Source organism: Sceloporus undulatus, chromosome 1 (genome assembly GCF_019175285.1).
Source record: "Sceloporus undulatus isolate JIND9_A2432 ecotype Alabama chromosome 1, SceUnd_v1.1, whole genome shotgun sequence".
NCBI lineage: Eukaryota > Metazoa > Chordata > Lepidosauria > Squamata > Phrynosomatidae > Sceloporus > Sceloporus undulatus.
The window spans coordinates 315,974,212-315,999,560 of NC_056522.1; the positions used below are offsets into that span (position 1 = coordinate 315,974,212).

At 41.0% G+C, this 25,349-nt stretch overlaps 1 protein-coding gene across 4 annotated transcripts in view; it reads left to right on the forward strand.

Annotated features, from left to right (window-relative positions):
- The window catches only part of SIPA1L1 (signal induced proliferation associated 1 like 1), a 244,171-nt gene that overhangs the window by 195,476 nt on the left and 23,346 nt on the right, over positions 1-25,349 (forward strand). For all 4 annotated transcript variants that reach the window (XM_042453490.1, XM_042453517.1, XM_042453499.1 and 1 more), the window contains 4 exons: positions 57-206; positions 6,529-6,647; positions 9,792-9,910; positions 11,064-11,509. In XM_042453490.1, the coding sequence (XP_042309424.1) occupies positions 57-206; positions 6,529-6,647; positions 9,792-9,910; positions 11,064-11,509 (834 nt within the window). The remainder of the gene's footprint in view (positions 1-56; positions 207-6,528; positions 6,648-9,791; positions 9,911-11,063; positions 11,510-25,349) is intronic.

Below are 25,349 nucleotides of genomic sequence, written 5' to 3' on the forward strand. Positions count from 1 at the left end.
TTCAATTGTGGTACTTCTTTTAATAATGTAAAATTTGGGTTGTTTGTATTGAACAGATTATCTCCTGGCTCTGATGTCTATGTCACCGTGTCATCCATTGCCTTAGCAAGATCACAGCAGTGCCGTAATTCCCCTAGCAACTTGTCATCTTCCAGCGAAACTGGGTCTGGTGGAGGCACCTACAGACAAAAATCTATGCCTGAAGGGTAGGCTTTTGTGTGTTCATTTCCTTAAATTTCTTTTGGTGTGTTATCTGCATTTCAGTTAGGAAACTGGTATGTGGTATCAATCCCACAGCAGTTAATTCCTTATACTAAAAAAATTCTGGTAAATTGTAGTCCAATTTGATTGCTACTTTGGTATTAGCAGCTTCTTACGCTTTCTGCTTCTCTTGAAAGTACGTGTTGTCAACAGATTTATATGTCTAATCTTCATTTGGCAAGGACTGATTGCTGCCTTAGATGGCAGATGACCTCTCAAAGTATTTTATATGTCTCTTTATTGCTAGTTTACAGTTGTTCTCAAGGGCTCTTATGGTCCTCAAGGTACAGTTCTAAGTGGAGGAGGTTAGGAATTATTTATTCTATTTATTTATTCTATTTATTTGTATCCCGCTTCCCCCCCCCCCCAAAAAAAATTGGGACTCAAAGCAGCATACAGTTTAAAAGCACCGTATAAAAACTTACAAAAGTGACAATTAAAATAGAATTAAACTATTACAATAATAAAAAAGATCATTTGTTTAAATAGTTTAAATGAATACAGTTTTAAAAGGTAAAAGCACTGAAACCATACATTTCCCCTATATCTGCCTTCCTTGGCAAAGTATTGAGTGGCCTGGCTATGTTCATGTTCTTTGCAATCTGCAGACTTCACAGTCACTGCACAGTCTCACTGTTGGGTTCCACACCTACACAGAACATATCTAGAACTTTCTAGAGTGTCCCAAGACCAACCTCCCACCAAGTAATAATTGACTGTTTTACAAACATTTCCAGCAAGTTGGCAACTCTGTCTTTCCAATTTCCTGAACAAATAGGATGTAATGTACTGAATAACTTCAGTTCAGAAAAACACAAGCTTCGGCAGGTTCACTTACTCCAAACTCATTATTCTTTTACGGGCATTCAAGTAGAGCCAAAGGTGGAGATGGAGCCTTGGCCAAATGTGTATGCATAACCCCACCTCTAATATTCCCATAGAATAGAGGGCTCCAAGTACATTGAACAGAATGTGTTTACAGACCTTGGCAAAGTTCTGGGTACAAAGTGCAAAGATTTTTGTACATTAAATGCAAAGATCCAAGCCAAACCTAGATATGTGGGGACAGTCTGGGGCAGTTTACGTGTGCCCAGGTACCATTAACAGTCTGGACAGGGCTGTTTTCATTCCATCCAAGCCATTGAAACTGACAACTTACTTAGTCCCTTCAGATGTTGCACAAGCCCCCAACCAGCTTTGCAAGTTTTAGTGGTGTTCTATACTGTCTAGATGGAACTAAGCTAGAGGGTGCTTTTGCGGTATGTGTAGTGAAGATTGCTTCTCCCTCTCAGCAGAAACTCTTGGTTTTTGACTAGCACTCTAGAAGGTTCCAGATATGCTTTGTGTAGGTATAAATCCTATTTTGGGGACTGCACACATGTCTGTTCAAGACACACCAGTTACAGATAGGCAACATCCTTGTTAGGCTTCTGAGTGCCATCATACCTATGTCAGCAGTGACTGTTGCTGCTACTTTGAAGCATGAGCAAGAGCAGATTGCAGCTCAGAGAACAATATATGCCTATTCGTCAACACTAGAAAGCTAGCTGTTAGTCTGGAAAAATGCTTTCACGTTCAGTTAATACAGTGCACCCTCTCCTTATGCGGGGATCTGTTCCGGACCTCTCCGTGCAAGGGGAATTCCACGTGTGCTGGAGCCTCATTGGAAGTAATGGGGCTCACACCCACGGCACACAATGGTACGGCAGCGTGTGCAGCACAGGTGTGCACCCCATTAATTCTTCCGGGGCTCTTCCGGCGCGGCTTTAAATTCATATCTTGAATTTAAAATGCCAGTTTCAGTTTGCAAATTAATTTAACAGTCTCTCTAAAATTAAAATCATTAGTGCACAGTAAGGAACAGTGCTGTATAGTGGTTAGAGTGTTGGACTAGTACTCTGGGAGACCAGGGTTCAAATCCCTGATTGGCTATGGAAACTCACTGAATAACCCAGGGCAAGTCACACACTCTCTCCCTCAGAGAAAAGCAACCATCCCCTGAACAAATCTTACCAAGAAAACCCTGTGATAAGATTCCCTTAGGATCACCATAAGTCTGAAACAACTTTAAGGCAGCAACAGTAAGTGATGCAGGTATATGAGACTGTTTATTTGCATACCCAAGTAAGACGTGTAACTGACTGGAACTGTTAAAAATTGAGGGGTTTTCATTTTTTGTTGTTGTTAAATGATGTGATTTTAATTTTGTTCCACTTTTCTTTAGAAATTCTGTGGAAGAAACAATATCCTGTGTTTATACCCTCTCCAGAATAAACATCTAACTTTAAAAATCAGACAAAGTGGGAGAAATAATATATCATCTAGGTAGGATTTTGTGTAATAACTCATTTATATTGGCAAATAATAGGAGAGTTGGATAGATCTCAGATTTCATAACAGTCTTCCACCTCTGTTTGGTTATCTACTTGCCAATTTTGCATTAACAAGGATTTGTTTTTAAACAAATGTATGAAACTCTATGAAATGTACCATTGTTCCCAACATAAGAAAGCTTATTAATGAAGAAATTAAATCTTGATAACTTTCCAGCATAATTTTAAATATGTAAAAAATAGCAAAAAATTAATGAATAATAGTGAAATATTGTCATAATGATGAGAAAATTCCTTCAAGAAAAAAATTAATAAAAATTGCAATGGAGACTGGTATGGAGATTTCCTTTTGTGGTCTCCACTGGATTTTTCTAAAGAGACTTCTTTATTCCTCCTCATTTAATTAGTTAGATATTTATCTGCTTTATGTATTTTCAGTACATTTATTTGTTGAATGTTTTATTTTCTTTTTCATTAATTAATTTTAAATCTTTTTTACAGGATGAAATTACTACCTCAGCTTTCATCCTGTACAAAACCCACATGACACTTCACAAATTAAGTAGCAGACATTAAATATTTTAAATGAAGAGATTGAAATAGAAACAATTGTTGGAAACACTGGTACATTTCAGAGTGTTCCATAAATTTGTTTAAAAAGAAACTTTCATTCATGCAAAACGGGCAAGTAGATAACCAAACAGAGGTGTAGTTGGAGGTGGAAGACTGTTAGGAAATCTGAAATCTATCCAACTCCCCAATTATTTGCCAATATAAAGGACAGAGGCAGTATATACAAAATGGCCATTTTTACTTAAAGGAATAAGATTGTCTTCACAGATTCTATGATTCTAATTGAAAATTATGAAAAGCAGTTGATATCGGTCATATTATCACAATTTGAGCTGGAGAACTTATCACAGTTAGAGTTTGCTTCTGTTGTGTATATTTCTGTGTGTCTGAGAGAGAGAGAATGTTCAGGTGTTGAAATAAAACCACATCCGTTAGACAAATTGAAGTGTCTAGGTTCCAACATATAGAATTATCATTTTAACAGGAAGATGCATCCTGACAGTGCTTTTATCTACTTTTATTTATTTATTTTTAAAACAGTTACACCCAAACATATATCAAGAGATCTCAGGGCAACTTACAAAGAGCAGTAAAAGAGGTTAAACATGTTAAAAACAGTGAAATAATCTGAACAAGTTAAAAATTGTAAGAGCTGATCCTCTCATTTTTCTCTCCTCTAATTCTATCCTCACAAGGATGGCAGATATTATACTGGAGCTGTGTGTTTGATCTTGGCATTTTAACATTGCAGTTGAACACTGCAGATGAACATAAGAAGGCAGTGAGAGGCAAAAGCTATGTTTCCTTGTTTCTTTATTGTCTCCATTTGCAAATTATAGTCCCACAGTATAAGTGCACTTTCAAGATTTTGAAAGCATGTGCACATATCAGCTTTGTTCTTGTTATTAATTCCTCTAAAAAGGGACTGCATAGATTCATGGAGAATTAGCCTATCAGCGATTACTAAATTCATAAATGCTTTATACTGTTTCCAGAAATAGAGAAACAGAAATGTTTCTAAATACCAGATACTGGTGAACACTGAGAAGAGAAAGCTGTTGCCTTTTTTTCCTTGTAGGTTTCCTGTAGGCAGTTGTTTGGCTACAGCGTGTAACAGGTTTTTATTCTAGAAATGTTTTTGTCTGATCCAGCAGGATCTTTATGCTCTTAAACCTGCACAGATGAGTAACCAGGACATACTTTCATAAGCAAAGGTTTCTGCCTCTGGTCACCAGGCAGACTGATTTCCATTATCATCTTCATGTTCAGTTTATGTCAGCTCACCCTCATCCTGTATCAAACTATGTCTAATAACCAGTTCTGAAGCAATAATCCATAGGGGATTATGCAATTGTTAAAATGAATGATACATTTGATTGGAAGCAACAGTTGTAAATGGTTGAAATGATTGGAATCTAGTGATTACAGATCTACACACTTAAATTTGTTAGTATGTAAGAAATTAGAGTACTGTTGTTTCATACAAGCAGCAATCAAAACATTGAGAGTAGTTGTGAAGTGACTAAAGCAAGGAGGAGAAATTCATGCACAATAAGCCACTTCCTGAAAACATTTCAGTGACTGAGGTTATTGACAATGAAATGTGCTCTCCCTCCCAAAATTTGTCATGAAAAGACAGAAATTTACAAAATGTGACCCTCATCCATTACATAACCATCTTTATTTTTATCAATTAACCATGTTTATTTTTAAAAATGCATACTGTACAACTTTTTTGCTCCTAAAATATGATTTCTTATCTATGTAGTTGGATATATGCTAGAAGATTGGGCTAAGGCTCCTGCCTTAAAATAGGAGAGTGTGAGACTCATTCCATTTGGCTTTCTGAGCTATGTCTTGCATCTAGGGTGCTGTCATACAAGTGGAAGTCTATGCAACCTCATGTACTTTTTCTTCCTCTCCTGCTAAATTACAAGTCTCAGGGCAGGATTTTTTATAAACTCATATTTTTGCTTCTGTGGTAACAGGACTTTCTGTGGATTGTACCATGATAGTGTACAAATATAAGTAGTCCATCATGCAGTTGCTTGTCTATATGAATGTTGCATCTTCATAGCTCTGTTGTAGCATTTTCTCATTTGGGAGATCTGCTGATAAGATGGGTAGCCAATTCATAGTTAGGTATAACTTTAACTTCCTTTATCTGTTCATTTCTTTCCCTTTGCTTTTCTTTCGTTTTCTTTTGCCAGTAATCTTTGGAATGGGATGTTGTGTTGTCAGTACTGGCAGTGGAATTAGAAGTAAAATGCATATTTGTTTTTAAGAGTCCATCTTTTAAACTCTTAATTGAGCAGAAAAGGGCAATAGAATTTGAGTTACTTATCATTATAAACGTTGAAATCCTGGCTTTTGCCTGTATCTGACAAGTGATTGTGGTCTCCACATATGAATGTCGTATGGCAGTTTAAACATGTTCTTGGATTTATAATCCCTAAAACAAAATTCAGCAATTTATCCAAAGCAAAGAAAATATTATGAGTTTTGGTTATGTATTTGTTTTCTCATTGTATTCAGTGGAGATGTTTGATGTAAACAGTATTTTCCATTGTGAAGTCAAAGGCTTTCACGTTTGGCATCCATAGTTTTTTGTGGCTTTTTCGGGTTATGAGGCCGTGTTCTAGAACAGTTTATTCCTGATGTTTCGTCAGCAACTGTAGCTGGCATCTTCAGAGAATGCTGACATAGAAGAGCATGGAGTATATATACTGTTGGTTGAGAGGAAGTGGTTTGCATGTTAATCTGTGTATTGTTCTGTTGTTCAATGGCAAGGCCTACAAGATGTCCATTTACTTAGTGATCCATTGTCTGCTGGGAAAAACCCTGATCCAGGGTGGTTTTCATTTGCATTTGCTGGGAACTGATTTTGGTGTTTTTCAGGACTGGTAGCCAAACTTTATTTACTTTAAGGGTTTCCTTTTTTCCTGTTGAAATTGTCCAGGTGTTTATGAATTTCAATGGCTTCTCTGTGCATTCTGACCTGATAGTTGTTGGCATGGTCCAGAATTTCAGTGTTTTCAAACAGCATTTTATGCCAGGATGGTTTATAACATTTCTGCTACTGCTGACTTTTCTAGCTGACCCAGTCTGCAGTGTCTCTTGTGTTCCTTGGTGGTCCCTATGTAGACTTGTCTGCAGCTGCACAGTATGCAGGACTTTATAAAAAGTATATATAGCCCACTCTATTCCATTCCAGCATTCTCTGAAGATACCAGCCACAGCTGCTGGTGAAACATCAGGAACAAACTCTTCTAGAACATAGCCTCATAGCCCGAAAATCCCACAAAAAACTAAATGTTTTCTGTGTTTAGGATCTAAGAATGGTTGGGATTCTTTTACACAGATTTGGAATGAGTCGAAGATCCCCTGCCTCTATTGACCGACAGAACACAGATACTAGTGGCAGTGGCAAATCTACCCCTTGCTGGCAGAGAAGTGAGGACAGCATTGCTGACCAGATGGGTAAGTAAACATTTACTTCAGAAATTGAATGATACTCATCACAGTGACACTGGGAATGCATTCCCTCATAATATTAAGATAATCTCTTACAATAAGGTATTATTTTATTGTTAAAATTTACTCAGCATTTACCAATTAATCAGCATGAATTACTCTACATTTCACTTATATTTTACTTAGCAATCTTATAAGATTAGTGAATATCATATATCGGATGCAAAAATGAAAGCATGTGATAAAATCTGCAGAAAAAACTGTAGACATATCTCAAGATGCTCAAAAGATGGTTCTTTTGTTGTTGTTGTTTTAAAAAAGCCCAATACATTTCAGCTTCTGTATGGTCTTAAAGCCATCTTCAGTGGCTGTATAGAATCTAACTTCAAAAATTGGCAGGACCAGGAAATCTTAAATCACTTGTTGGACAAACAAAAGCAAAAACCTTGCACAGACCAATATATGTTAAGCTTTCCTTTTTTTTCTTTTTTAATCATTAAAAAAACCATAACAGACCAATCCCTGGAGCAGGTTTTTAAGAATTTGTTGAAGAAAGTACATTTACCTCTTGGTCTTGCTATTTGCTTGCCCTCATCTTCATTCGATACGGCATCAGCGTAATTTAATTTTCACTTTGTTTATAGCTCCTTTTGTGATACTCAGTCTCAAATGGTGTGATATACAAGCAAACTGATTGTTTCACCACTGAATGTGTGAAAATGCAGGCTTTAAAATTGCAACCAAAATGTATGTAAATCAGTCTAAAGTTGAATGAGAAGCACTTTCCACCCCCTTGTTTGTTTTCATGGCACTTGGCCATTAAATTGTTAGGTGACAGAAACATACTTAACAATGCAAATCCTTGGCATTCAGTTATGATTTAGATTGTTAAGCCCTCATTTAGATTTTCAGCACATAGACCTGTTCCCTTCATTTGTAGCTGCTGTGCACTGAAGCAGTGACCTGACACAAGGAGGTCCTACTGAGGCAATGATAAGAATTTTATATAGTGGTGATACTGATACAGTGTGACTAGTTTTAATCAAGGATGGCAGTGGGGTATGGGGCAGAGCGTCCAGGCTGGTATCTGCTGGGTCTGGGAGGTCCATTGCATGATTATTATTATTATTAACCTTTATTTATAAAGCGCTGTAAGTTTACACAGCGCTGTACATCAATTTTTTAGTCAGACGGTTCCCTGCCCTCAGGCTTACAATCTAAAAGACACGACACAAAAGGAGAAGGGAGTGGTGGTGGGGAATAGGATCAGGTCCAGCAGATCTTTTCCACCTCCGAGGCCTGGACCAAGACAGATGGACTGGAGGAAGGGCTTGGCTTCTTGATGGATGGTTAGAAGGAGGCTTCCTGGGTCAGAGAGGGGCTCACCTCTGGGAATGCTTCTCTAAACAATATAGTCTTTAATTCAGTTTTGAAACTGGGCAGAGAAGTGATGAGGTGTGCATGTGGGGGAAGAAGGTTCCAGGAGGAAGGGGCAGCAAGCGAGAAGGGACGAATTCGGGAGGGGGCAGTGGTAGTCCTACATTGTGACAGGAGACCCTGACTACCAGAGCGGAGGGTGCGAGTAGGAATGTAAGGAGAAAGAAGGTCAGATAAGTAATGATCTACAGTTCTCAAGCTAAACGGTCACATAATAATATCCTGTACCGTACTGTGAGAGTATAGGGAAAGGAACAACAGGGACTTGGAAGATATTTGGTCTGGCTTTTTAAAAACAAAACCAAAGAAATTTTGAGACAACACAGCTAGATTTCCAAAAGTAAGAAATTACATAAGCCAGACTCCGCTTCTGTATAGAACTTGGAAGACCAGATATCAATTTGAGGAGGAAATTTACCTTTCTCATAATGTTGCCGTGAAAGGCAAAAAAGGTTTGTTGGTCTCTGGGACAATTATGAGTTGGAAGCTTCTTCCTGTGACTCCCAAGTATCAATAATTCCCAGCTAGTATTGTCAAGGAAGGGAAGGGGTCAGTTATGGCTCTGTCTTTTATGTCAGCTGACTGTTAGAAAGTGAGTGACTAAAGAAACTAAAGATGCTCATCGCTTAGTATTTTTCTTGTTGCCACAATAGACAGCGATTGTATACATAAGATAGGCTTTAAGATCGAAGTATTCAGTGAATGCCTCGGGAGTTTGGGAAATGAAATACAATTCTCAGATTGAAAAGATATAAAGATATACTTTTGTTCTAGCAATTTCAGAGGCTCAGTGAGCTGTGTCTTATTATTAAAGCCATCTGGTGATTCCCCATCCCCCATATCTGCTTAACAGGAAAAACCTGTGATTATACTGATTTCTAGTTTCCATTCTGTCAGAATACTTTCATCACATGTGCTTTCATACTGTTGAGATGGTAACAACACGTGTACATTTAATCTTTTTTGGAATTACTTTTGCAGATCCTCTGTTGTGTGTTGATGCTGGCAGTTAACATAGCTGCCTTTATGTTGTGAAAGTAAAGTGCCCTAATACCAACTTGGAGAAAATGGAAAAGGTTGAAAGAGTTTGTGGTTTTGATATAAAGAAAGCTAGTACAGTACTATCTGTCCCCCTCTCTTTGAGTAGTTTCTTGCTTTAATGCAGTTAAAAGTAGTTTTACATTCTTAGCAAATTAAATTACCAGCTATAGAAATTACCAATTGTGTTCAGTTGGTGTCCCTCCATTGACAGAAGGTTCTTTGATCCAGTGAACATTACTTTACTAGAATGGGGAGGGGGCAGATTGTGCTATCCTTTTTTCCCTCTCCTCTTCCCTGCCCCCACTGCAATATATTTGTTTGAAGCAAATGAGGGACCCTCAGGTCACAATGGGAGGCAAAATAAGAAGGAATGGACAAACTGTCAGAAACCACCTCCCTCCAAATTCCACTAACAGAAGCCCCCACTGGATCAAATTGGCTTCTGTATGCAAAAGGACACCAATTAGATACAGTCCTATGTAGTTAAAAATAATTAGGATTCTTCAGCTTTTAAAGAAAGCTGTTATGTAGGTCAGCAACATTAGTGAAGAAATGTCATATTCTGCTTTTGGTTCTCAGCAGACCTACATCAGTTTCTCAACTTTCTTTTAATGCTGAGCAGTGGATAAAGTGAGCTTCCTGAAGGCAAATGTATTCCATGCTATATTGCAGAACCAACTTGCCATCTCCCTGCAATGTCAAAGGTGCTGCCATCCTTCAGAGAGAGCCCCACAGGAAGACTGATGAGGCAAGATCCAGTAGTTCACTTGTCTCCAAATAGGCAGGGCCATGTAAGTTCGCTTTCAAATTTGTTATTTAAAGCGCTTTGCTCTTTCAGCAGTTCTTCAAAAGGTAAGATATCCTTTAAAAGCCTGTACTTTTCTTGAACTATACTTCCTTGTTAGAGTATGAAGGTGGCAGCAACAAAGCTGCCCCCAGTAATTCAAGGATAAATGCAGCTTTAACATAAAGTTTATTAATAGAAACATTTTCTTTCCAATTCAGAAGCAAGGTTTTGTTCCAAAGCAGTGTATGATAGGCTCAGGATTTGTGGGAACCTTGATTGTTCCAGAAATAAGATTGCTGTTCAGATCCCTGTACCTAGTGCCCTATTCCACATACGAAACCTTGGTGACTTACCATTTTTACTGTACTAAGTCGAATGATCTGATGCAATTAGTCCATATACATGCTTACCTTCAGATCTTTTAATTATAACCTCATTCTTATTTTGTTTTGTTTTCTTGACATTTGCATTAATTTGAATATTTCTATATTTATACTCCAAGTCTTAACTCCTTGTGGTACTTAAGTGTAGACTTTACTGGCTAGCTTGCATTTTTGAAAAGTACAAAGAAAACACCATTTTAACAATATCCAAATAATGAAGGGGAAAGCGAGCCTTTAAACCACAAAAGGAAAGTACTAGCCTGATTCCAAACAACTGATACCTTAATCCTTGGGCTACATAGTACAGGGTGAATCCTTAAGTACTATGTTACTGCTTGCTGAACTAGTTCATTTATCATTTGTTTTAACTTACATACAGCCGCCTTTCTGAAGCTGTAGCATTTCACTCTGTTTAACATTTCAATAATGGTTTATACATTTCTAAGTACACTATGAATTGTGACAAACTTTTCTGCTGTGATGTTCTAAAATTAGTTTTTGTTTCATGATAAATTTAGAATGGGCATACTATAAGCCAGTTAATGGAAAATTATGGCGGAACTATGCTTTCATTTATAAAGCACATGGATGGATATGACAGGTTACTAATCATGTAACACAAGTATTGAACTGAGTATTTATGCCTCTTGTCTTTTTTAATTTTATGTACAGTAATTTGTACACCAGTGTTTTTCAATAATGAATAGTAGTTCCTGTTTTATTTCCTTTCCAGGCATAAAGTTAATGCAGAATCTTTTTTTTTTTTTAATGTAGTCCGATAGCCACTATTCCAGCCATTCAAGCAGTAATACATTGTCCAGCAATGCTTCAAGTGTCCATAGTGATGAGAAGTGGTATGACAGTGGGGACAGGACAGAGGCAGAGCTGAATAGCTATAACTATCTTCAAGGCACATCTGCTGATAGTGGAATCGATACCACCTCATATGGACCCAGCCATGGCAGCACAGCCTCCCTGGGCAACTCAGCAACATCTCCCCGATCAGGACTCATGAAAGAGAAAGTATCACCATTATGGCACAGTTCCAGTGAAGTAGTCTGCCTTGCAGACCGGACTTTAGAAAAAGAAAGTCACATGATGGACAGAAAGACAGAATCTTCATTAAGCTTGGACATCCATACCAAAAGTCAACCAGCTTCCAATCCCTTAACAAGAGAGAACAGTGCGTTTAGCCTTAGTGATGCTGTTTCCCATGCAAGGTAATTTTCTTTAAGATCATAATTGATGTATCTTTCTATAGCTTTCTAGCAGATGTGAGGAGTGGGTGTTATGGAAAATAACATGCTCATGTTTTTTGGCAGTCCTTCACTTTGAAAGAGGCACTCTGCAGAGAATTTGGAAATGGAAGATGAGTTTGATATTTTCTTTTGTGGATGAGGAACTGTTGTGGGAGAGTGAGAGCAGATGGGTACTAGGATCTTCATACATAAGCTCTCCCACAATATATATGTCAAGTTAGAGTGCACACATATTATATATATATGTAAGGCAGTGCAAACCTGGTATACCTGATCTTTTAGCCAAAGTTTACAAGCAAAGAATTGAGAGCAGACTGCAGAAATCTGTCTTTCCTTTACTCTCTGGTACAAATTTCCCCCATGTCCCCTCCCTTTTAGTTCATATTATCCATAGTTAAAGTTAGTGAATTTTATCCTGAGGCCTGAACCAGTGAAATGTACAAAATTTTATCTCCTGAAGAACACTACCTCTGGGCTTTCACTGGACAATAGCTAATCAAATGGTCATTCTTCCTTATCCCTCCATTTTGAATGCATTACAAATGCTGCCCTTTTTAGTCTACTTTGTTCATATTTAGTCTACTTTGTTCATAGCTTTCCTAACATGCTCATACACATCCATGTAGGGTTTTTTTAATGCATCTTTTTATTTTATTTTTTGACTGTGTCATACAGTATCTTTTTATTTATCTCATGGAAAATAGACCCATGGCTGTTATAACACAGATTTTATTCCTTGTTTCATCCCCAATATATTTTGGTCTGTGTTCACAGAAGATAAAGATGGTACAGTTGGCCCTTATTATCTGCATGAGTTCCTTTACGGATGAAAAAAAACCACAGGACCACAAGTCCCGCAGTTTTCAGTGGCGGTGCATACATGCACAACTGCTCTGCCATGGCCATATATACACACAACCCTTAGAGGCAATGGGGCTTGGTGTCAATGGATGCTTAAACCTGCAGATGGCAAGCTGGTTGGGGAGGGCAGGCTGTATTAAACAAACGATTCTTCACTGGTACAACTGGTATTCATTATGTGTATGTGGTGCTACACAGCATTCATTATGTGTATGTGGTGCTACACAGCATGTTGCTGGGTTTAAGTCTGGATTTGAACTACAGTGGTCCCTTCCTTTACATGGGAGATCCGTTCTGGACCCTCCCCCCTCATTTAAGGGAAATTTTGTGTATACTCAAGCCCTATTAAAGACAATGGGGCTCGTGCCTGTGGTGACGCACGGCAGCACACAGCATGTGTACCACAGGCGAGCATGCTATTACTTTTTCCAGCACACAGCACCGCTTCTTCCTTAAATTAATATTCATGTCATTCTATATTAGCAATAGCATTTAATGCATAGCAGGGTGGGTTTTATAGACTGCTCCTGAAAAAACCTTCTCTGGACATCCCTGGATATGAAGAACTACAAGTCTGTATCCCATCTTCCATTTTTGAGCAAGGTGATTGAGAGGGCTGTCGCCCTTCAACTCCAAGTCATCTTGGAGGAAACTGATTATCTAGACCCATTTCAAACCGGCTTCAGGACAGGATATGAGGTGGAGACTGCCATAGTTGCTCTGGCTGACGATCTTCGACTAGGCATTGACGGAGGAAGCATGACCCTGTTGGTGCTTCTGGACCTCTCAGCAGCCTTCAATACAATAGATCCTGACATCCTATTGGAACGCCTGGGAGAGTTAGGAATCGGTGGTACTGCACTCCAGTGGTTCCAGTCCTTCCTCTCAGGTAGATTTCAGAGGGTGATGCTCGGGGACAATCGCTCCTCGAAAACGGAGCTTAAATGTGGCGTCCCTCAAGGCGCCATACTGTCCCCGATGCTATTCAACATTTATATGAAGCCAATAGGAGAAATCATTCGCAGACATGGGGCAGGGTGTTATCAGTACGCTGATGATACCCAAATATGTTTCTCCATGTCCCGATCAGCAGCTATGACAACAGGTGGCATTTCTCCCCTCAATCATTGTCTTGAAGCGGTAATGGGCTGGATGAGGAAAAATAAACTCAGGCTGAATCCAGACAAAATGGAGGTACTTACAGTAGGGGCCCCCAAACCAGGTATAGGGTTACAACCTCCAGTCCTAGATGGGGTCATGCTCTCCACAAAGGACTGTGTTCGCAGTCTGGGGGTATTCCTAGATCCATCGCTTCACATGAGAAATCAGGTGAATGCGACGATCAGGAGCGCCTGTTATCAGCTTCGGTTGATACGCCAGCTGCGCCCTTTCCTGGAAGTAAAGGACCTAGAAACTGTTGTACATTCACTGGTAACTTCACAACTTGATTTCTGTAATTTGCTCTACATGGGGCTACCCTTGTGCCTCGTCTGGAAACTTCAACTAGTGCAAAATATGGCAGCCAGGCTGGTCGCCGGGAAAGCTAGGAGTGACTGAATAACACCCATTCTAAAATCTCTTCACTGGCTACCTATTAGTTTCCAGGCACAGTACAAGGTGTTGCTTATAACCTTTAAAGCCCTACATGGCTTGGGCCCAACCTATTTGAGGGATCACCTGCTCCCATATAATCCGCCCCACACACTCAGGTCCTCTGGGAGGAATCTATTGCAGCCTTTAAAAACCAGACTAACTGCTACTCCCAGAGGGCCTTCTCTGCCATTGCTCCCAAACTATGGAACGGCCTGCTGGATGAGATCCGTCAAATTGCTAGCTTAGGTGCGTTACAGACCGCCCAGAAAGGGCGGTCTGCCGCCGCCTTCATTTGCAGCACAGAGGAGCCCCAGCGTCCAAACCGCGAGGCTCCTCCTCACTGCAAATAAGAAACGCCAAAATGGTGCTTCTCTTTGCGGCGCAGATATGACGCCGCGAGGCACCAATGGCATACTCGCAACATCATATGTGCCGCGCGATGTGCGGATGCAGTGCGTCCGCCACATAAACATGGCAGCCCCTGTGTGGAATGGGTGCCACCATTTTGTACGGACTCGGTCTGTATTAGGGTTAGGGGCATCCGGAAGTGACGCCCCTTTCCAATCCTAATACGGACCCAGTCCATACTTTTTGCCCGTTTGTAACGGGCCTCAGACAGCTTTTAAAAAGCTGTCAAGACGGATCTCTTCCGGTAGGCCTTTCCTGAATAAAAAGTGCCCAGCCACAGAATGACTGCCCCCCACATCATGTATCAGCCCACCGTCTGTCCTTGTCATACTGTATATATTTTCTTTCTTTTTTATTCTGTTTTAAAAGATATTTTAATTGTAACACGTTTAATCCTGTTTTAAGGGGGGGAATTTGGGACACAATTGTTGTAAATGTGGATTTTAATATGTTGTGAGCCGCTATGATTGTCTAGTTACAGAAAAGCGGGATACAAATAAAAAAATTTATTTATTTATTATTTAGAAGGTAGGTTTTTAGTTTGTTTTGAACTTTTGTATATGTATGTGGTTTTTATATTGGGTGTAGATGTTTTTAATGGTTTTGAATTTTGTTGAGATTTTAAATGTTTTGTCTGTGAGCCACCTTGGGTCCCTCCAGAGAGAAAGGCAGCATATACATGAAATTAATAAATAAAACTTGGAACCAACTTGAAGACACAACAACAATTATTTTGCACAGAATTGTGATCCGAGTGCAAAGCAGTGAAACCTGTTCTTTAGGAATCTTTTTTGAATACTACAAGATATAGCTAACTCTGGCGGGATACAAACCGCCATATAGTACGTATAGGATACGTACTAGGGTTAGGAAGGGGCGGTGCTTCCGCACCCCCCTAACCCTAGTACGTATCCTATACGTACAAGATGGCGGCGCCCCTTCTACATGGGCGCTGCCATCTTTACGTACTGGACGCATAGCGTCCAGATGTGTCGTGGCGCCTATGACGTCGCAAATGCGCCGGCGGCGCTTCGCGACATCATCAGTGCAGCGCAAGAAGAAGCTCCGAAATTGAGCTTCTTTTTTGCTCCGCGCAGGAGCCGCGCGGCTTGGCTGCTGCGGCTCCCGCGCAGAGCAAACGGCGGCGGCGGGGAAGTGCCGCAAAGCGGCGGTTTGTATCCCGCCTCTGTATGCTTTGGTCTTTTGGAACTTGTGGAGAACAATTTCATTGAGTCTTATGGTGTTAAACTTTGGGGAGCATGCATTCCTAGTCACATTGTTCAAAATGAACATTATAGTCCTTGCCTGTTACATTGTAATTTAAAGTTCATTCATTTGTACCATTCAAAGATGAGGAGGCAGTCATATTCTTGACTTGTTCTTATTTTAATGCCCCATGTACTTCTCGTATTATATTTCTATGTGCTTTCTATCATCTGTCAGAGTAGCTGTCCTGGGAAAGATTTTGCTGTGACTGAACACAGGTTTAGAAAGTGGAATGTTGTATCTTATATCTTTAGAAGACAGTAGTAGTAATTAATGAACACATTTGACAAGATATAATAGTGATGAATGGACCTCCTCTCCAGTGCCTATTCTAAATTATTCTGAATTAATTCCTTGAATGTCCCAAAATTAATTTAGTTCTTCTTTGTGGTCTCTGTGACTCACAAAAATGGGTTAGCCTGTGCAGTGCTTCAGTGGAACCTGTAGAGCTGTATAGAGGAAACTTTGGCCTTGGCTCTGCTCACCTCATGGCAGTCTTAACCCTCAGTTCTTGCTCAGAAACTTCAGTTCCTTTCCTTTTGCTGCTGTAGCAGCTTTGTAAGAACACTCTAGAACTTCCATTGTTGTTTTCAGCTTTTATCAACATTGGCCTGTTTACCAACTACAGTAATAATAAAAAAATATTAACTATTCTTCTGTAAAACTCAGTTTTTTCCTTGTAAATTTACAATTTGACCTACGGCTTTCCTGACCATTATTCTTCCTTCATAAGCAGTCCTGCGGGACTCATTTTTCTATTCAACCATGTCCTTGACTGTTTCTTTTAAGAAATGCACCATGTGTGGTACTAAAATACCTGATTGTGATGGGCATTCCCACTGCTATCTCTGCCTTAGAGAATCTCATAATCCTTTCCATCACCACTTCCTATCCTTTGCAGTCAGAAGTTGGATTTACTGTTTCAGAGTACTCCCATTCGGTCTCTCCATAGCTTACAGGGTTTTCACAAAATGTATGGTGGTCATCACAGCCTACCTGAGACAATAGGTCTACCCCCTTATCAACAACTGGCTCCTGGCAGCTGACTCCAGAACAGCACTGACCTTATTTTACACCTCCTCCACTCCCAGGGTCTTGTCTTGAACCATGAGAAGTGTCACCTCCTCCCATCCCAGGCTGTCTGCTTCATTCGTGGCACACTCAACTCTCACACTTCCAGAAAATCAATTTGTTGTGTTTTTTTTTTTTTGTTTTTTGTTTTTTGTTTTTGTTTTTTTTTACTTCGTTGCATTTGCTAAGTGTCAGCATGGGACATATAAGTTGCCCTTGGGTTCGTGGCTTCAACCACAGCAGGGTCATTGGTCCCACACAGAAACGTCGCTCCATATTAACACCTTCAAAATGCTCATGATTGAGAAGGCACTTCAGATTATCTGAACCTCTCCTTGAAAGTAATGTTGTACAGGTGGTCATGGACAGTACAATGGTTATGTACTATCTCAACAAACAGGGAAGAACATGGTCCAACACACTCCTTCACCTCACCCTCCACCTTTGGTACTGGTGTATCCACCATCACCGCAGTATACCTTCCGGGCGAACAGAATATCCTCATGGACACCCTCTGCAAGACACTCGTATCGTCCTATTAGTGGTGCCTCCATTATCATTTGCCCCATATTCAAGCAATGGGGCACTCCAACCATTTATCTGTTCTCAGCTGCACTTAATACTCACTGCCGGATCTTTTACTCCAGAATCTGTCTGAGAAGCAACTCATTTGGGAAGCAACTCAGATTCCTCCAGAGACACCTTCCTTTACATTTGCGGGGACTGATTGTCTATGGCTTTCCACCATTCCCAGTCATCACCAAGTGGTCTCCAAAATTTACATGGATGGCTCAAGATGCATTCTTGTCTCCCCTTGGTGGTTGCAACACCATGGTTCACCCACCTTCTGCATCTATCCAACAGTATATTTCTCTGTCACCCACACTTCCTTTATCACCGCATGCTACATGATGGGCAAATTCGACATCCATATCTCAAGACTCTTCACCTCACAATCTGGAAACTCTTCCCATAATCTGTCTCCTGTCCCTAGTTTGGAATGGATTTGAAGTATTGCAACATTCCACCTCCCAAGGAAACCACTTGTGATTTGTAACCTTTGCCTCCTTGCTCGAGAAACTGTTTTTCTGGTGATCATAATATCAGTACAATGAGGGAGTCGATAAAGAGTCCATGGATATGGAAGATCAACTTTATACACATCTTTTCCAATAAATTGTGTTGTCCCTTAATAGATCCAAGTTCAATTGCCTGTTTAGTTCAGTTTCAGTTTAGTCATTTTGTGGATGCCCTATTAAAGTTCAGGCTTGATTTGTTCACAGGCACATTTATTGATTGATTTTGGTAGTTCTCCAGCTCCACATTTCAAATAAGTTGGGTTTTCCCCCTATCAGCTTGTTTCACTATCCAACTTTCACATCCATACATAAAAAGTGGAAATACTAAATTTTGGTATTCAGTAGTATATCTTTGGATTTGAGGATCTTACCTAACGTATATACTCAAATTTCTGCCCCAAAATTGACCCCAAAATCCCAAGTCGACTTATTTACGGGTCAGTATGGTAATGTGATAGCAGCTCTTTCAGATTCCCCCATGTGGTTGGCAGAGCAGTTTATTTCTCTCTTGAACCAAGCAGAAAAAGTCCTGAGTGATTAATTGATGTTAGACAAATAGAGTCCCTCTCCAGCTGGCGCTGGCTGTACTGTCTGGGTGAAGGCTGAAACCAAACTGGAAACAAACGCTGAAGCAAAAAGCCTCAATTAGAGTCTCTCTTGCTGTATGCACACATACACACTCTGAACGGTCATGGCAAAATTCATTATTTTGGCCACAAAACCTGCCCTCAATTTATACATGAGATTGACTTACAGTGAAGTATATACAGTAGTTCCTTCATAGCTGACCTTCTCATTTCTTGACTACAGTTTCTGTTTTGATGAATGGCTGAGCCTAAGTACTGTATGGAAAATGTTTAATTAATTTGATGTCTCCATCACCCTGTTCAATGTTATATAAATCATCTGTGGTCATTATTTTTGTTCAGCTCTAACATTCCTTTTGCGCTCCCTTCCTTTACATTAGTTACTTCAACTCTTCGCTGCTAGTAATATGTTGTCTCCTGAGTACCTTAAATTCTTGAGGTTCCCCCCCCCCCACCATTTTCACACCTCATTTTTGCAAGGCTAATTTCATTTTCTGTATGATATATTTTGAAGATAAATTAGATAGGATAAAGATACACATCCTTATCTCATCCCTTTGCCAAAGTTTCTCCATATTCTGTCCTGACAATGGCTTTTTGACCACTGTGTAGGTTATGCAACAGAACAATCAAATGTTGTGACATTCCCATTTCCTTCAGTGCAATCTATAGTTTCTGACAAATTGGTGTTCCCACCAAATATGCCAGAGAAGGTTGTTGGATTGAGAGAAGCACATCACCTGAATATCTTGGAGCCCAGGCAGAATCATATGAGAAGATACAGTCCTTCAGATAACCTGAAACTGAGGCTATAGGTCTTTGTAGGTCAAAAACAGCATTTTGAATTGCATTAGGAAACAGACTAGCAGCTAGTACACCTTTTGTAACAAGGGAATTGTGTGCTCCTTGAAATTGTGTGCTCCTTGAACTCTCTTCAAGGACAGCCCAAGTTTAGTATGTTACAGTAATCCAGACAGGATGTAATGAAGGCATGTCCTACCATAGCTAAGCCAGACATCCCTAGGAATGGGCACATTCAGCATACTAGTTTTTATTGTGCCATTGCACTCCTAACTGCTGCCAAATCCTGAGCATTCAGGTTCAGAGATGTGCCCAGAAATCTACTCAGACTGGGAACTTGCATCTTCAAAGCGAGTGCCATACTGTCAGCAGTACCCTTCAACACTTTTACATTGGGCAAACAGGCCAACTCCTACACCAGAAGATAAATTGACATAAATTAGACATCAGGAATGGGGATACACAAAAACCGGTGGCAGAACACTTCAATCTCCATGGGCGGAAATAACTAATATTTCTGCCCTGTCTTGGACAGATCATTTCCTGGTGGAGGCAAAAATCAAGGCATCTACCCAGATCCCTCCCGGGGGTGGTGGACCGATTAGAATGGTCCACCCTCGAGGGCTGATGGAACCCAAAAGGTTCCAAGAAGCCCTAGAGGGGTTTATGCTTGGAAATGACGGCGATTCTGTTGATGCCCTGACTAACACCTGGGACATTGATCTCTCCAGGGCTATACACAGTATCGCTCCCAAGCGCCCTCTCAGGCCTGCTTCCAAAAAGAAGCCCTGGTATACGGAAGATCTCCGGGCTAGGAAGCGGGTGCTGCGACAGCTAGAGCGTGCCTGGCGGAGATACCAGCGCTTATCCGACAAGGCTCTCCTAGACCGACTTTTGGAGGACTATGGAGAGGCGATAGATGCAGCAAAGAACTTCTTCTTTGCTGCACGTATCGCGTCTGCGGAGTCGCGTCCAGCAGAGCTGTTCAGGGTGGTGAGGGAGCTAACTCAGCTCCCTCCTGCTCTGAACCCTATCCTTGAACCATCTAAGGCCTGCTGTGACCAATTTAACAACTTCTTCGTGGATAAAACCTCTTGGATAAGGGAAGGTCTTGACGCTAGCATTGGTGCAGAACCCGGAGTAGAGGCATCCAAAGCTTCCGTGGACTCGGTTATACTGGATCACTTTGAGTCTGTAAGTACCGAGGATGTGGACAAGATCCTTAGAAGTGTTAGGAAGACAACTTGCTCCCTCGATCCCTGTCCCTCATGGCTAGCGGCTCAGGGGGGACCGGTAGTAACATCCATGTTACACCGTATAATTAATACATCATTGAGGGATGGGCAATTTCCAGCTAGCTTAAAATTGGCCATTGTAAAACCATTGCTAAAAAAGCCCTCCCTCAACCCCCTGATGCATAATAATTATCGGCCAGTATCACTATTGCCATTTTTGGGTAAGGTGATCAAGAGGGCGGTTGCAATCCAGCTTCAATCGATCTTGGATTAAACGAATTATCTGGACCCATTTCAAACTGGCTTTCGGGCGGGCTACAGGGTTGAGACTGCCATGGTCGCCCTGGTCGATGATCTCCATCTGGGCATGAACAGGGGTAGCGTGTCCCTGTAGGTGTTCTTGGACATCTCAGCGGCTTTCGATACCATAGACCATGGTATCCTTCTGGAGCGCCTGGCAGAGTTGGGAATCGGGGGCACTGTGCTCCAGTGGTTCCGATCCTACCTCTCCGGGAGGTTCCAGATGGTGCAGCTGGGGGACGTGTGCTCCGACAAGAGGGCCCTGACATCTGGAGTCCCTCAAGGAGCCATTTTGTCCCCCATGCTTTTTAACATTTACATGAAACCGCTGGGAGAGATCATCCGGAGGCATGGGGCGCAGGGTTATCAGTACGCTGATGACACCCAAATAGTCTTCTCTATGTCTCCGACTGATTCAGTGACCAAGGATGGCATCTCTCCTCTTGTTGTCTGTCTGGAGACGGTAATGGGCTGGATGAGGGAAAACAGACTCAGCCTGAATCCAGAGAAAACGGAAGTGCTCGTGATAGGTTCTCCTGGCCCAGGGATGGCGGTATTTCCACCTGTCCTGAATGGGATCACGCTTCCCGTGAAGGACTCGGTACGCAGTCTGGGGGTGCTTCTTGATTCGTCGCTCCATCTTACTTCACAGGTGGATGCGACAGTCAGGAGCACCTGTTATCAGCTTCGACTGATACACCAGCTGCATCCCTACCTGAGCCGGGGGGACCTTGAAACAGTAGTACATGCTCTGGTAACCTCTCGTTTAGATTTCTGCAATGCGCTCTACATGGGGCAACCCTTGTACCATACCCGGAAGCTGCAATTGGTGCAGAATATGGCGGCTAGACTGGTCACTAATACATCTAGGACCAGTCACATAACACCGGTCTTAAAAGACTTTCATTGGCTGCCCATTCGCTTCCGGGCGCAATACAAGGTGTTGGTTATTACCTATAAAGCCCTAAATGGCTTGGGCCCAGGGTACTTGGAGGACCGCCTCTCTCCATATAATCCGCCCTGCACACTCAGATCAGCCGGGAACAAATGCTAAGAGTTCCGGAGGCTAGATTGGCTACCACCACCAGGAGGGCCTTTTCTATTTCGGCACCCAAGCTCTGGAACTCGCTCCCCGGCGAGCTCCGTTCGGCCACCTCCTTAGACCAATTTAAGAAGGGGCTGAAAACAAACTTTTTCAAGCAGGCATACCCCTGACTCCTGACTTCTGTATGCTCTCCCTCCCCTCCTGACAGCACTGCTGAGCTGGCATGAGATATGGTTTTGTTATTTGTATATGGGGGGATTTTTAATATATTCATGTTTTAATATTTATATTGTATGTTATATATGCTGTTAAACCGCTTTGATCAATGGAAAAGCGGTATATAAATAAAATTATTATCTCCCTGGGCTTCAGAACAGGGGTCTTTGAATAAAAAGAACTACAAAGGAAGATTGGAAAGAGAAACAGTGGAATTAGAATTTATCCACAGACTACAATACATCAGCAAAGGGTTGAACAGATAATAGTGTCCTGGCACACTACACACATTTCAACCTTATCTAACCCTCATCCTCATGATGACACCCTTGGTCCATTCATCACATCCCTGTTTCCCACACTCATCTACTCTCCTTACTTGCTAGCTCATTTCCATACCCACAGGACTTTGAATCTGAATTAACATTTTCATGCACAGATAGCTTACATAGGTTTGTGTCTGGGCTTTCACCAAATATACCTGAGGAAGTAGGCGCAAGTCTACAAAAGCTCATTCTACCAACTTCTTTCTTTCAATTAATCTCAAAGGTGTGACAAGATCTATTTCCATACTTTAAAGAGAGTGTAATCCCGATCATCACAGGTTGAATCTCTAGCTGCTGATATGCCTTGTGACTCTACAGGAAACCTCAGTCTTGTATAGATTCCTTTCCTTTCCACCCCTAATCTTTCACCAGAGCTAGAGCAGCAAGTGTCATCCTGTTTAACAGCTGTCTCCCACTGGATGCACCATCGGCGTCTGAAGCTCAATATGTCCAAGACTGAGCTTCTTGTTTTCCCTCCTAAGCCCCCCCTTCACTATTCTTTTTCTATTTCCGTCAATAACATCTCGATCCAGCCGGTCCAGGAAGCTCGCAGTCTCGGTTTCATCTTTGACTCCTCTTTGTCATTTATCCCACAGATCCAGACTACAGCCAAAGTCTGTAGATTTTTTCTCTATAATATTGCCAAAATCCGTCCATATCTCTCAGCTTCTACCGCAAAAACACTGGTCCATGCCCTAGTGGTCTCACGATTAGACTACTGTAACCTCCTCCTGGCAGGGCTTCCTCTCTCTCACCTCCACCCATTAATTTCTGTTCAGCATTCAGCTGCACGCATTATTTCACTCGCTCGCCGTTATGATCATGTCTCCCCTCTGTTGTCTTCCCTTCACTGGCTCCCTCTTCCTTTCCGCATCAGGTACAAACTTTTGCTACTCACCTTTAAAGCCCTGCATGGGCTGGCCCCTCTTTATTTAACTGATCTTCTCTCTCCCTACATCCCTACTCGCACTCTCCGCTCTGGTAGCCAAAATCTCCTCTCTCAACCCAGGATCTCCTCTGCCCCATCCCGGATCCGTCCCTTCTCTCTAGCTGCCCCTCATTCCTGGAACCTTCTTCCTCTGCATGCACGGCTCATCACTTCCCTAACCAGCTTTAAAGCTGAGCTGAAAACCATATTGTTTAGGGAAGCGTTCTCAGGGAATTTGTGATTGTTATCTGGCTGTCTGACAATATTTGATGTGATGTGATTTGTTTGATACTTGATGTTTTTAATCTGTTTTTCCTTTCTATATGGTAATTTTATCTATTCCTCTTTTAATTGTTATTATCTTAGAATGTACGCCTTGGGCAGGCTTTTATTTACTCCTAATTTTACCGACTTTGTACAGCGCTGTGTATAATTACAGCGCTATAGAAATAAAGTTTAATAATAATAATAATAATAATATAGATTGAGTTTCAGTTTGTTTGCTTTCATCCAGTCCATTACTGTCCTCACACACTGGTTTAGAACTGAAATAGCTTCCTTGGCTAAAGGTGGAAAGGAGAGTTAGGCCTGAAGCAGACGGGTGGCAAGGAGAAGCCTCTGACTGCAATCAGGCCACAATCAGTCCAGGACTGCAGTGACCGCATGGCCCGGTCTCAAAGCAGACCACTGCCACAATCCTAAGCCAGCTGTCGCCCACAGCAGGTTTTTTCCTGCTCCTTTTCTGGTCACTTTAGACCACCTTTGGTGGCTTCAGTGAGTCATCTGAACGCCATGCCCCTGAAGCGTCCAGAAGCTGGTTCTTTTGGCCCGTCAGTTTAGGCCATAGAGTTGAAAATTATCACCATTCTGATATCACGAGAACCCATAACTCTGAACAATATCTCCCATTCGTTTCATTTTTTAAGCTATGTCTCATCTGAGACAAAACAAAACCCTGAGACTCCATAGGCTAATGGTCAAAGAGTCAAACAAGACTCCACCATCATTACCTTTTGGATTCACCCCTCCAGTTAGGAATGCATCCACTGATATCCTTATCCCAAATTGATATTGTAGTCATTAAGTTATAACAACTGGTGCATTATGGGGAATTTTATTTGTGTCACCATTTAGATATTTCTCATAGATAAATTAGCCAATACATCTTTTAGTTAAATTCTATGCTAGCAGTCATCAAATATATCCTTGACCAAATGAGGCCTTGTAAGGAATAGTTACCTGGCCCCTCAGTTACCAGCCTAGAGATAAATGGAGGAAAGTGATTTGTGTTAGTAAAGAACTTAGATACATAAACAGACTTTCATTTAATCCACTCTCCCTTCAAAAAATCAAACATAACAGAATTAGTATTCCTCTACAACATAATTGCCTTGTCAATTATTTATGGATATTAGGGTGGCCTGTATAGACCTGCTATTTATACAGGGTGCTTTTTAATATATAATTTTTATGTCTATCCATATTGTGTGCATAAATATTAATATATACTCATTTTCTTAATTTCATTTTGTTATAAAGCTGATGTGAACATGGTGGAATTATGTAGTGTTCAGTACTTTTTAAACCTAGCATTATTTGTGTGAGTAAGATTTATCCTCATCAGTTGCATTGTGAGGAAGTTACCAATAATAGATAAATCCATCAGCCTCAATTTTTTCTTAATTGTCTAAAAATAATAAACTGAAATGTTCCTTTTTAGGTAGAAATGTAAATTCACTAATTATGGCCCGTAGAAACCCTATCTATTTTTTATAATTGTTCATTCACAACAAGATCTCCCCATCCTTGGATTTTCAGTTAAAGGTAGTGCATCTCTGTGTGGTTTATAAAGCACTGACTTACAACATTGATTGTGTTTTTGAATTTTTATCACCAGCACAGAACCCTTTTAATTTATCACTTGCAGCTCTCTGCACTGCTCAAAAAGAGTTCAGGGACTTTCACTCTCCTCATAGGCTTGAGGTGCATGTGGGCTTAACTGGAGAGGGGGGGAAAGGAAAGGATCATCCCCTCCCATTTTTACTGGATTTTTCTGTTCTATCAGTAGTCATCCAGTATTGAATA